We start from the raw sequence: 14,829 nt of genomic DNA on the forward strand, positions 1-14,829 counted from the left end.
ATTTATAGAGTCGTGTAAAGGTACGCAACAATTTTTGGTAATTATATAAAATAATTGTTGCTCTATTGTTGTTGTTATTGTTGTTGTAAGTATCGGGGACACAGCTGTTGTGGTCTACACACACACATACACACAAGCAAGAGAGGCGTCTCCTCCTCTCACAGTTAGATAGATGGACACTCACCCGACTGAACTTGGTCCGGGACGAGCTCTTGTCCTTCATTTCGAATTCACTATCACTGTCAACCACAACCGGATGATGATGATGCTGCTCCGTATGATGTCCGGCTAATGTACAATCCTCAATGCCAGATCTTTGCAATTTATTACGATATTTACGCATATCATGCTTGGCCGGATTATAATCACCCTTTGGATCGTAGGCACGGATAATGCCCAATTCGTTGGCCTCGTCGTTAAATTCACCAGAACTAAATTCAGCCTCTTCGTCCTCGTCAGAGAATTCAGCAACACGATCTGTAGAGAATTGGAGAGAAAGAAAGAGAGAGTGAGTATGAGATATTTCTTTATTTTCGATGACTGATCTCTACTACTAACTGTAACTTTCTTAGAGATTAAGACGTGCCGGCAGTCAGAATTGGTTAATTTCTTTTTGCGTTGCTAAGAATTGGAATTAGCCAAGTTTTTCTCTTCGTTTTGATTTGATTCCCCACTAACACGTCTTGTCTTTTAACTGCGTTTTTAATAAACAGAAATGCTGCGCACTGTTTTTTGATTTCGTAAACTTTAATCACAAGATAGCAAGGTTTTTTTTTATTTTTCTTTCCCCTCTTGCCTTTCTTTTTTTAAATTTTATATTGTTGTTTTGTTTTTTGTGTTGGTTTATCTGTTTATCTCTGTGTTTTATATTATTTTGTATTAATTCTTTTTATTTTCTTCTCTTTGTTGCACGTTTTATTCGGCGTGCGCTTCGCTGAGCGCTTGACAGCGTAATGAATGGGTTGCCCTGAGGTCCCATACGTTTTGTGCCGACAACGGCAACGCCAACGCCAACAAAGAGAGGGCACACACCCCCCCTCCTCCCACTGCCCTCGACACACAACATTTACCATACCTCCACCCATACATATGTGTACCTGGCTGGGTAATGAGCTGAGCTGGCCGCGCACTGAGTGAAATTACTCTCAAATCAATACGAGAAAAAGTTTTGTCGAACAAAAATGCTCAATTACGCTCAGACACATGTTCCTATACAGAGATACCTATACTACTATGTATAGATATCTATGGAGGGGGGAGGTAGATGCATATGAGAATATGTATGTAACATATAAATGGTTCGATATATTACTAAACAAGTGTCAAAAGCTCTCTGAGTTGGTAAGGGGAAATGTGCTCGTTTAAGCTATTTTTACGCTTCGATTCAAGCAATTGACGAAGGGTCTCTCCCTTCCCCTGTCTGGTTGTTCCCTTCATACTCACTGCACCAAGACTGCAACAAGAAGGTCGATGAGACTAGGGAAAGATGGGCAGGGGGAGGGAGGGAAGGAAATTAAAGTGGAAAGTTGAACTTATGGGAACTCTGATAGGCACTTGTGGTGGCTAGGTCTGTGGGCAAAAAGGCTAATGGCACTCTCTTGGCCACATAGTTGTAATATTTGCTTTTGTTAATGGCAATTACAATTCGAGATTCAAGTGTATTTGCTCATGTTCATAAATCTGGTAGGGATTTAGGATGGAAAAGGGTGTTTAAAACTATTAAATATTGAAAACGAAAACTTTTCAAGTTGGGCATGTATTTGTGGTTTGAGATAAGATTCGTGTCATCGTCACCATTTTGACTTGTTGCACACACACACACACACACCACAAGAAAAGTGTTTTCCCAACGTTCTTCTCTGGTCTATATAATGCAGCGCACATTCCGAAACGATTTCTCATCGTTGTTTCTGTTTGCTTATACGGCGGCGGGCGTAGGCTCTCGCATGTTTTGCTGTCGTAATCATTTTGAGCCCAATTGCCCATTCATCGGCCGACCGACCGGCCGGCCGGCTGACGGGGTTGTGGTTGGAGTGTCTATCTCCCAGTCTGGGATAAGAATCTATATGACGTGCTGCGTGGGTGCAAGTTTTGACAGTCTCAAATGTTGTTAACTGATAACTTAAACACACACACAGCATGAAGCTTTTTTTAAGACAGACTTGAAAGAAGCTACTGGAGCAATGATTAATTGAGGCCTAAACCAGAAAAAAAAGAAAAGCTACTGCATTCCCAGCTGGCATTTTCATTCAGAATGAACTTAAGCAGAAGACAGGAAAATATATGTACAAGAGAGGGAGAGGAGACTCTTGGGTATTTTGTTTTTGTTCGTTTTCAACAGCAATTATTTAGTTTTCATTATAATTCTGCCTGTGTGTATATGTGTTGCCCGACAAGTTAATGATGACACGGCAAGAGTTTCTCTTTATTCCATTGCAGAGTTTAAAAGTAAAAACAATTGTACATTAAACATCCTCAATTCAGTCAGTGTCAGTCTCGCACTTGATTCTCGTTAAGACAAAAAGATTTCCATGAAAACAAAGTCGATATTATGGCCATACAGTGTTAGACGTTCAAAGAAATTTCCACGAACAAAGTGAGTTTTCCGCATGAATAACCCAGAGAGAAATAGAGAGTGATTGAGAGAGAGAGAGAGAGAGAAGAAGAGGATAACATGGCAGACAAAACGTTGCCCGAAGAGATGTGTCATGGGCAAAGCCCAATCCTCTAATACACACACCCGCAAAGATCCCACGCATTTGTGGCACGCTGCGTATGAGTAATGAAAAGCGTATTGAAAACCGACGAAGAGCGACATTGATTTAATGTTTATGGCCTCTGTCCATGCGGGAGATGGATAAACAAAACAAAATACCAAGCACACCATCAAGTCCATTGGTTTGACCTTGGGACACACGAGCAGCATCTTGTGGTGGTCCCTGTCATTAGATGACAGACCAGAAGACAATCAAAATGAAGAGACGACGACGGGACAACAACTACTTCTTGACATAATTTACGCATTTTACCATTAAACACTCAAATGGCGGATACAGAACAAGAAGAGAAAGAAGCAGAAACCTCCACCTGAATTGTAAGGACACAGGACATTATCTTCTCTTTTTTTTTTGCTTGGTGTGTTCTTCATCTTCTTCTTTCCTCTGCTTGCCATCACATTGCACACAATGCTTATCTCTGGGCGCACAAGGACAAATGACTTAATTCCTGTCATTGCGACACAAAAAATGTCAGAGCCTGTCATCAGCAGCAGCCGCGCCATTTGAAGAGATGGTGGCAAGTGGAAAAGGCGGTTGATGATAACCACAAATGCCACTGGGCGTGGCCATAATATAGCCAAAACGAACAAACGCAGAGACAATAATGATTCGAATACCGAAACCATACAAACGGTTACGATGGCATTTATTATACTTATGCAAAGGTATAACTTATATAATGTAATTGGTTATGAACTTTACTATTATGTATACTAAAAGAAAGGTTTTAAAATGCTTTCATCCAAAAGGACATAGAAATTAATTGTTGAGTAAGAGATCTGCTATGAACAGAACATTTCAAACGACCTCAACGGACTAGTGTGGCCTTATTGTCCGTTTATCGAGTCTATAACCAATTCATTTGAATGGAGGCACGCAACAAGAACAACCTAAAAACCATCTGGGGATGATGGAGGTGCAGCCATCCCTTGGAATATTCGTGGAAAAATTCATGAAATATGCCAAATGAGCAGCAAGTTTAAAAGCAGCCAACCATTATCATCCCGAACCACCCACAGAAATAAGTTGAAGGAGAGTCCAACTTGAACTGCTTGCTACTAATGGTGCTCGGCACTGGCAGGCACCGCAAAAAACGGGCCTGAAAACGGTGGTTAGGTGGTTATGTGGTTCTGTGTTGGGTGTGGCGTCAGTTGGTGGTAGAGGAAGGGTAGGCATTCAACAAGCCAAACAACAGGCAAACTGACAGACTGTAAGACTAAAAGACGACCGGCATCGCCTACCCTAAAAAAAAAGTAAACCCCAGCAGCAGCAGCAGAATTTTGGAGGCCGGACAAGCTCAAAGAGAAAATCAATACACAAAATAGGTTGAGGTAAAAAGGTTTTACATTCTTTATGCCTCTGTGTCTCTCTCTCTTTCTCTCTCGCTCTCTGTTTCTCATCTCATTCTCAATTCCATTTTTGCAAATTAGAAAGTAAGCCCCCAAAGTAATTTAAGAGCTGTCCCTGTCACTACTTTTGCCTGTTGTTGCCTGTCATTGCAGTTCATTTTAGTTTACCTCTTGTTTTTCCCTCCCCCTGTTGCCATCATCCTGACTGCCTGCTGCCTGCCTGCCCTGGTGGCTGTCCGGGGTTCAAGTGCTGACCCTCAACATGTCTTGTGTCCCAATTGGGTTCCACCAATGCAGCCAAATACCACCATACATTGGCCAACTGCCAACTGCTATGGCAAACACACATATTTTTTGACGGTCAACACACACACACATACACAGCGAGTGCCCCCTGGCCGGTGGCAACAACCCAGCCAAACCCGAATCACGTAATTCGGTTTAGTGATGAAAGCATACCCATACGATTTGGTTTTTACCACTGTATTTAGCTTTGAAAATTGATTAAAACAAGTATTAAACTCATTCAAGGTTGATTAATTTCTTTAGAAATCATCTAAATAAAGAAATTACCAAATGAATTCCTAATTATTTGAAAACTGTTGTAATTTTACATCTACTGTGATTCCAATTCGTGATAAATTTCAAGTAAATCTATTAAATTGTTTGCATGCAATTTCGTCACTAGCTAGATTGCCATCTACATTCACATTTCGATTAGAAATTGCAACACATATATGTATCAAGGTGCGGCCAAGGATGCCCCGAGAGCACGAGCTTGGCGAGTAGACCAAAACTCATTTTCATGCAATGCATATTTCATCAGGACAATAACAAGTCCTGCAAGGCATGGCTGAAAGGATGGCTGCGGCATGGGCAAATTAACATGCATACCTTGTAGTAGTCGTAGTTGTTGTTGTAGTTGGTGGCCTTTACCTTGGACCTAAAAAAGAGTTTCACGCGAAAAACTTTTGCTTGTGGCGAAATGTTTCACTTGATTTCTTTAGCAATATTTCTCTTTCTCTCTGTCTCCCTAACCACCACTTCCTCACTTTCGTCTCATCGTCTCCTTTCGACTGCTGCTGGTTATGTCAAACAGCTGTTGCCCATGGAAAATCGCATGGTAAATGAATTATCCACTCTTTGTAAGCTATTTTCATAATTGAATTTTCACTCTCTCACACTCTCGTGGCAGCACAAAAATAGCTAGAGCACATTTTCAATTTATATTACCAACAAAAACAAAGAAATATTTAACGGCTGCTGTTGCCATGTGATGGGCTGTGGCGGTTTTTCAAAAAAAAAATAAAACAAAAACCATGGGGAAATCTCGCTTCTGCGGTTGACGTCACTACGCAGCATCGACGGCCCCTATGTATTCCCCCTTCCCTCTCTATTACTCGCGACTTGAGAATTGTTTCACAAGCAATTACCATAAACATCAACTCAAATTGGGAGCACAATGGACCTACAAACAACGGCCAAACACTCATCAGTCAAACGGCTTCTTCTTCATCGAAAATTAGCTCCACCCTTCGCGTCTCTGTCTTTATTTCGTATCGTTTATTGCCCAGTTTGCGTCATTAACACTTGTCTAATCGTAGCATCATGGGATTATTTATGATGCATTAGAGATTTGGCAATAAATTCCTTCAAACTAACATTGCCAATGCCTAGTGCATATACTTTCTTATGAGATCGACTCACCTGCCAACAGCAGACTGTTGTTATTCTTATTGTCATGGTCAACTGGAATGGAAGATACACGTTCCGCACGCAAACAGGCAACCACTGTACCGGGTCGACCATTTTTACCCGATGCAGTTAGCTCAATAATCATGTCCATGGACTTCTGTAGCACCGCATCCATCCGTATAATGCCCTCAGCTAGGGTCTTATAGCCAAGAATTGTACGTGATTTATATTTCTTGCGCCGTTGCAGCAGAATAACCAGTCTATAATAACCAATAAAATATTTAAGTTAGCAAACAATACTAACTTCTCACTTAATGTACTCACCTATTGCCATCTCTCTTGATAAAATGTGGATACTGGAGACTAAAGTGCAAGTCCAGTTCGGTTTCGGTTAGAGGCAGTGTGCCAGCAGTTCCGGTGCCAATGCCCGCATTGCCAACATTTCCTGGAGTACCAATTAGCAATGAGCCGCCGGCAGCTATATTCGATAAGGGCGAATTGCCTTGCATGGAGGACGAAGAGATGGCGCTCTCCTTGGCAGCTGTTGTGGAATTGAGTGCACTGCCATTAATGGGAATCTCATGACTACGCAAAGTGCGTTTTGAGCTTTGCATTTTAACGGCCAATGACAACGAGGTGGTATCCCCGGGCAGCGGTGTCAGGATGGAGAGACGCGTTATTGTCAACGAACAGAGTCTGGAAAAGCCAAAAGAAAAATGAGATCGATTAATGATATACCTTAAAATATATAAAGAAGATACTAAATTGCTAAATTTAATGAGAAAGTTGGGCTAACCTTTTCGAATTCTAAGCTAAGACCATCGAATAGTTTCTCTGAAACTATATATTCCTGCTCTGATCATCTCAATGATTCTTTATTTAAATTGAAAGGAAGAAAAGAGGTCCAAGATAATCTCATTTTAATGGATAGCCACATTTGAAAATTTCCCATTAACTTTCAAAACGTTATAAGTTTCTCGATTTATAGCTTTATGTAGTCTAGTCCAAATCTTAAGTAGACATGGGGAAAGTCCAAAAAATGTTTACTCAAAGTCAACTAAAAGTAGACTGTTAATCGGGCAAAGATTTAAAACTTTAAAAATGCCAAAAATTTTTTGTTTTATTCCTTAAGACATTGTGTTGGTTCTTTTTTAATAAAGAATAAAGTTATTTCCTGATTAATTTTGGACTTCATCTGCCCAAGAACCTAAATGATAACGCACTATGGAATGCACTCTGAAAGAAAAAAAGCGCGTGCAAAGTGTGGGCAAAGAAAAGGGGGCGGGCAGTCCAGAGACGGCCATCTTGAGTGCATCAACAATAATATCCGGCATGGATAATGAGCATAGAGGAAATATGTAAATGCCTTCATTCCATCTCGCATCTGACAAAGCAGATAAAACGGAGGAGACGCAACGAGGCTGGACAATGGCCATCATCATCATCGTCAGATTCCCCCTGCTCCTCCTCTATTCATTCCATTCATTGATTGCCATACAATGTGACTTGCTAATTGAATTCCCCTAAGCCAGCCCAAAATGAAAGCGCGTGGCCTGGAATGCTTCAGGGGCCAAGTTCGGAGTCATCATCAATATGGCAAACATCATCATAGTCGTCATTGAAAAAAAAAAAAACTACTCAGCGCACAATTAATTTCTTAATTATTAATTCAAGACATTTGCCTCATTTCCCCACCATTCATGCAAATTCAATGTCTAGACCTGGTTTAGGGTGAGGAGGGGAAAAGAGTCGGTCTCCACATACATATAGGGCAAAACAGACTGTCGGTCAGTGGAATGCAATTCTATTTTTAACGAACTAATTATTACACTTGCCATAGGAATGAGAACGTGGAATGTAAATGTAATTAAAATCTATCTCCTTGATTTCCTTTCTTACGGATAAGATTAGTCTGTCAAGACATCGTCTCTCAATTAAATAGATCGATTCTTGGCCAATGAGTTTAAACAAAGAATGAGACAATTTCAGGTGAGTTGAGTAAGGTATCGTTCATTATACATTTATAGCCATCTTCTTTATGTGTATATTTATTTATATATTGTGTTTGTGTGCCATTTGCCATGCACTTGGCGACAATTTGTTTTCAATGTTTTTACAAAATAAATTTGTTATTCTTGTTTTTTGCTGTTTGTGTGTTGCATTTATTTATAAATATCGGCACACAAACACGCCTACCTTTTGTTGTTTTCGTTTTACCTCGCCATTGAGCGGCGGCGGCGGGAGGGGTCAATGACTGAATGACTGGCCAATGTGAATCTGACTGACTGAATCGTTGCTTTTGTTTGATAATTGCGTTGATTTTGACCAGTTTTAAGTTCGGTATTAACTTTTTTTTTCCTTTTTCGATTTCGTTTTCCTTTTCTTTCTTTTATTGCCTTTCATTCGAATGACACACGTCGAATGCTGCCCCCGGAAAGCATTTTCCTTTAAAGCTTTACTTATTTTTTTTTTTCGCTTTTATTTGCCGCACAAAAGAGTTCATTGTACGCCAGTGGATTGGATTGTGGAGCTCAGAGCTCTGAAGATGACGATGACTATGCTCAACGAACACAACGAACAAGCCCCCAAAAACGACAACATTTCCTTTGTTATGGGTTACTTTTTGATATATAGGTATAATATATACATATATAAGTATAACTATATGTGACCAGACACAACATGAATGATTGCCAAAAAGTGATTGATTGTCCAGTTGATTGGCTCTCTCTGTGAGAGAGATAAGCTGGGTCGATGCGAAAATTAAACTCGTTTACGTTTTTGTTTTACTCTCACAACATTTATAATTATAATAGAATTCCAAACACCTTGCAAATTAATAGTCTCTAGCCTTAATTAGAAATCGGGGCAATTATCTGGTTAAACACTCAATAAGTTCGACAAATGCCGTTGGCTATTAATTACTTAATCTATACAACTATAAATAGTCTGACGCTATCAGGGCATATACTTGATATACTGATACCATGCCTGACCCCACGTCACCACCATCAGCAAGCAAAGTGAGCAAAATCTACGAGAGCATCAAATTGAAACTGATTAGTGCAAAAAATAGAGAGAGAGAGAGAGAGAGAGAGGGAAAAGGTTTAGAAAAATATGAAATGAAAATGCAACCAAACTTAACCAAACATAATAAATGGCAGACAACCTCAAAGCCACTCAATCCCAATGAGAATGTGGAAGCGTTTCCAATGGCAATAGAAAAATAGAGCTCAAGTGGAAGACTACCCAGACGGAGAAGGGCATAAACCAAACGGATGATGATGGTTGTTCTTCTCTTCTCCTCTATCTCGCTATCTCTCTCTCTCTTGCTCAAAGTTAAACTGTGTCACTGGCACATTGCCCGAACTAAGACCCGGACTCGGACCCGGACGCTGCCCATCATCATTCTGATTGCCGATCTTGTAGCTACTATATTATGTAGGGGCAAAATCTTCAATGAAAGTGAAAAAATGGAGTACATTTATTTTATAATGTCAAACGACACAACTATTTCCGTTTAAAGTGACAACGCATTTTGTAATAAAAAAAAATTGGTGATAAGGTGGAAGTGTGCTAAAGGCATTAAATATTTTATATCCTTTTCAGTATAGATATAAGAAAAGATTTTTTTTTACAACTTTTTTACTTGATAAGTGCAAAAATTACAAAGGGGATTTTTTTTTCGATTGTTCATAAAAATAATAATGATGAGGTTCGTAAACAAAAAGTTCTTATCTTTGAGTTCTACTTCTCTTGAGCGTGAAAAGTGGGCAATATTAAATTATTTATCAACCCCACCAATTGGAGTGGAGTGCAGATTATAATGGTCTAAAATTGGTTCGATATCACCTTGAATTTGTTTGCATTTTGTAGGGAGACTGTAAATTTTATTCAAAAAATTGTATTTTATAAGCCGCAATTTAGTTGTGGCACCTTTTGACATGAACATAATTTCAACAATAAACACAAAATGAATATGCATGAAGAAATGTGAACAAGTTGCGTGTTGTTCATATACACAGAGACAATCTTCCTCTGTGTCTCTCCCTCTCTCTCTCTCTCTCTCTCTCTCTAAAGTCAGGCATTTTCATTTGGTTTATGTTGATTAACTAAGTAGTTGTTTATAGTTACCATTGTGGGGCTGCTGCTAAATACCCCAGACGAGCTGGCAGACGGACAGACTGTCAGACAGTCGGACGTATAACTGGCAATTTTGTTAACATGTTAATTTCTAGTTGGCAAATGGTGTGAGAGTAGTAAGTATAATCTAAATAGTAGTAGTTGTTGTTGTTGTTGTTGTTGTACTAGAAGAGTAGAGATTGCTATTGAGTGCCTCAGGCATTGTGTGTGTGTGTGGGATGTGTGTTTGACTTGTTTATGAGTCACAAAATGATGATAAAACCAGCCACCGTTGGGGGTAAATCAAGTGAGCTCTATTTAAAATGCATTTCCTGTTACAACAAGTGACGGCCCGGGCGGGACTTGTCAGATGGTTCCCCAGACAACAAAGACTTGACCAGCAAAAGTCTGACAGACAAAGAGTTGCTCAAGCTAATGACGCTATCTTTATTCAAGGACAACTACTAAATAGGTAGAGAACGAGAGAGAGATACATAATTATGTCTGTATGCCATGTCAAGTGGAATAGTGAAGTAAATTTGCCATATGACAATCTACAATAAGTAGAATAAAGTGTGAGCAAGCAGCCTGCTCAGGGCTGGCTAATAAAGGGGTTTCTCTTTATTCTTATTAATATGAAAAGCAATCAACTAATTCCCTCTAAGATCTTGTATGACTTCCTTTCGCCTCACCCTCTTTACATTTATCAAATAGTCTTTTAGGATTAATTCACAAAGAAGATTATGGCATCTCATGAAGATGAGACACATCCTCAAGCTCCACCCCTGTTACGAATTTAGTGAGACGACAATCCAACCATTCCAAACTAGTTTATGTCATTCTGTCGCGACTTGTGGGCAACTTTTACGGTTTCATTTAATTTTTTTGTTTTTTTTTGTTTTTTTGTTTGCTGGGTTCCTCTTGAAAGGATTGCGGGCATGCCATGACTCATGGGGCTTTCATTTAGGTAAGAACTTGCCCAAAGTTGGCTTTTAGTCTATACCCACCACTTGAATTTTGGGCGGCTTCACATTTTAAATGAATTCCAAACACGAAAACTGGTTTTTTACTTTGTCGTGGGCGTATAATTAGAAGGCTTTGTGTCAGAGTTTCAAATGTACAAGTTGGTGGCAACTCCCCTGGTCCGACACCATCAGCACCAGCAGCAACAACAACAACAACAACTTGGGTCATTGCATTATTGATTAAATGCATTTAAAATGCATTGAAAGTTTAAGCATATGCATACTACCACAACAATAGTAGAAGACCCAAAAGGGTTTTCGTGCGGTTGAGAGGAGCTTGACTTGACAATGCCCGGAAATGGCAATGGGATGGACATGCCAATGGGAAATGTATCTCAAAGCCAAGTGAATTTAACATAGTTTAAAGCGACTGACTAACTTTAAATATGTTAAATGTGTAAACTTTTACACAATGGCTAGAACGGAAATATTTAACCAAATCTGTTCTGAAAATATGCCAATCGAAAACAACTTTATTTTTCTAAGCAAGTAAGGTCGTAACATAAGGCAATTGTTTTCAATTTTTGAATAGTAATTATTTTAAATATAGCTAGACAAACTAAAGAGAGAGAGAGACATATATGTATATTCCCACTATGCTGGGCGCCGTGTCTAGGGTATAAAATCGATGTAATTGCCAGTTGCAATTTGCAACAATTAGCAATTATATTGCACTTTGCATTTCAGAAAAAGCAACAACAACAACAAAATGCATATATGTACATACGTCACATGGGGTAAAGGGTAAAGTGGGTGTGGCTATTAAGCCCACCAAACGTTACCTCTTGAAAGGTTACTCTAGTTCATTCACTCTCTCTCTCTCTCTCTCTCACACATTCCCTTCTCACTATATTACATCGAAGAGGTCAGTGTATTTTTACAGTTTTACAACTCAAATATAAAATGCAAGTCTATCAATTATTAAGAAGCCAAATTAAGCACAGTGTTATAGCTTGCATCGAGCTTTAGCCACCCCATCGAACACACATGGCTAAGAGCAATTAAAAAGTTGTTGGCGATGAGAAATGCAGCTAATGTGGCAAAATGGTTTTTCGCACCTTTTTTTTTTTTTAAATTCAGTGAATCATTTATGAGATTGCTTTACGTAGATGAATGGCTAATATATATAGAATCGACTCTTTCAATATGAATGCCACTGACCTAGGCATAAAATATTTACACTTTAACAACGAAAAGTATTCGTTGCGGAAATTAAATACCATAAGTTATAAACATTTTTAACTGCTAATTTCACCTAAGTATTTGAAATGGATGAAGGCAATTTTTTTTTTCCAACGAATAGCACCTACTTCCCAACGCCGCCCCACCCCTTCTTCATAATCATATAAACCTTTATGATATTGTTGAGAATATTTTTATGAATCCACATGCACAGTTTATTATACTTAAATATAAATATTTTTGTTCGTTGTTTGGTTGGGAGTGTTTTCCTGCTTAACACATTTAACTAGAGAGAAGAAGGGTTTAAATATGCATAAATTAGTCTTTATTTCAGTCATGATGTTGCATCATAACATATATGTATATGTATGTATGATAGACATTTATATATATTATATAATTTGTATAATTTGGCTAGACCTCTCCCCTCTTCAACCCTTTGCCCATCATTATTTTAGTTGGTATTACGTGGCTTGGTTTGTCTTTATGAGGTAATTACTCGGTTGGGAAAAAATAATTAGCTTGTGGCTTATTATGCACATGAAAAAAAGTTAATAAACTGCTTTTTAGGATGACAGTACTTTTATTATCCACCCGCGCAACAGTTGAGATGATGAGATGATTCATGTATGTACATATATATATATATATATATATATGTAATGCATATAAATATATATTTCAACCGTTTTGCCGTCTCGTTTGAGTGACCACTGCCGTCACCCAAAGCCGATTTATATATGATGTATGTACATATATTTCTGGGTTCAGGAGGCTAGTATTACTCAGACAAATGTTGACACAAATTCATGTCTAATATAACTATTTTTGAATAAATATATATGTATATATATATACATACGTATTCAATTTCCAAATCGCTGCACATTTTGTTAATGACCCATATACTATATATCATATTTTTTTGTTTTGTCGTCTGTCTCTGTCTATCTTTTGGTCTTTCAAGAATCGTTAAGCATTGATGGGGCTTCGTTTTGAACAACAATTTGCCAATGCCATTCGATTGATTACATATAATATTTTAAGCATTCATTGCCCCCACTCCGTCACCCCCGCCCCACAGCCTTCCTAGCAATCATTCAATGTTCCACTCATGTGATAATCCATCAAAAGCATTTCAATAGACCTTCTCTTAGTAGCTCCCACTATAAGCGGCGAATGCAAGTGGAATTGAATGTGGGTGTGGCCGTCCGCCTCTCTAACCTCCTAAGGTTTAAAAATAAACACACACACAAACATACAACCGAGACGAAGACCGCCGAGACCGCGCTGCATTTAGTCGATAACATTAAAGGGCAATTCTCCATTTTTCAAACCTTATTTATGCAAATTGAGAAATTCAATAAAATTCTTTTCTGCTCTTCTCACGCTTCATTCTTATGGCATCAATATACATATATTGTATAATGCTGAAAGATATGTATGTATATGTATGCATATTTATGTTATTGACGCAAATAGCTTACATATTTTTGATATTGTTGACATCAAATTCATGTATACATACACTTATGTGTATATAACACATAAATTGGTAGCATGTATTGCCCAAGAGCCTACTAAATCACAAACAAAAATAAAAATATAACAAGAATTTAGCGGAATTTTCTATTTTTTCGAAATGCTAAAGTTCATTTAGTCTTGTAATTATTTCCCTCAGGATCTATTTTAAATAGTCATCTGATTTCTGTTAAATGATGTATAATCAGCAAGCATAAACATAACTATATATATCTTTTATTATAAATCCCACACTATGAAAACCACAAATTTTAGTAAGAAAAAGAAGTGAGTTAGTAAACTGGTTATCTCTATGACAAATAGACTAACTTTCTCTAAAATAATTGCCAAAATATTTTACAATGTTGCACTGATTGTTCTTAACCAGCTAGTAAATTCCTCTGTACAGTATAATCGATTATTATACCAAGAACCCCATCAAAAGGGTTTTGAGCAGTGACACAAATCCATAAGAAAAACATGACAGGAAAAAATATTTGTAAGCAAACAAAAAGTCTTGGATGAGAGAAGAAAAGCGGTTTAGAATTCATTTTCCGGCTAGCAACAAACAAGATGACGACGACGACCACGATGGCCACGACCAAGGAGCGGGAGGGCAATGGGGGTGAGGCCAATGTATTGCCACACGTTGAGTTAATGGCAATAGCCGCACCCAGAAACTTAAAGTGTTCGCTGCTGGAGAGAGTGTAAAACAATCCAATAAAATTAACTAGCCTCTGACACTTTTGGGTTATGCCTCCGATTTTTCCCGCCAACTCCACCTGTTTACCCCATCCCCCATACATTTGAACCCATCGACAAGTCAAACACACACATGCACACTGCGTGTGGTCCTCACTGCAGGATATCAGCAGGATTGAAGCAAATTTTTCATTTTTAATTGAATTTTTTTTGGGTAAACCAGAAACGTTTTAAACACTTATTAATATGTATATGTCTAGGTCTATATATATTCATGTATTTGTATAGATTAGGGCGTGTCGTGGATTTTGAATTATGAATGCTTTGGTTTTGTTTACTTTTGATCTGATGATACATATACCCGGGCAAGTGGTTGGCATGTAAACAAAGCAAGCTTTTTGTTTATAATATAAAATAACTAAAAAAAAAAAAAGATATAAATGTGTATGAAACATT

General features: G+C 38.3%; 1 protein-coding gene across 2 annotated transcripts in view; it reads right to left on the reverse strand.

Annotated features, from left to right (window-relative positions):
• Positions 1-14,829, reverse strand: part of LOC6651527 (phosphofurin acidic cluster sorting protein 2) — a 34,170-nt gene that overhangs the window by 9,645 nt on the left and 9,696 nt on the right. For both annotated transcript variants that reach the window (XM_015176677.3, XM_002073519.4), the window contains exons 3-5: positions 6,146-6,517; positions 5,834-6,081; positions 185-477 (exon numbers count right to left, since the gene is read on the reverse strand). In XM_015176677.3, coding sequence (XP_015032163.1) covers positions 185-477; positions 5,834-6,081; positions 6,146-6,517 — 913 coding nt within the window. The remainder of the gene's footprint in view (positions 1-184; positions 478-5,833; positions 6,082-6,145; positions 6,518-14,829) is intronic.

The sequence above is a fragment of the Drosophila willistoni genome, chromosome 3R (assembly GCF_018902025.1).
Source record: "Drosophila willistoni isolate 14030-0811.24 chromosome 3R, UCI_dwil_1.1, whole genome shotgun sequence".
Classification (NCBI taxonomy): Eukaryota; Metazoa; Arthropoda; class Insecta; order Diptera; family Drosophilidae; genus Drosophila; species Drosophila willistoni.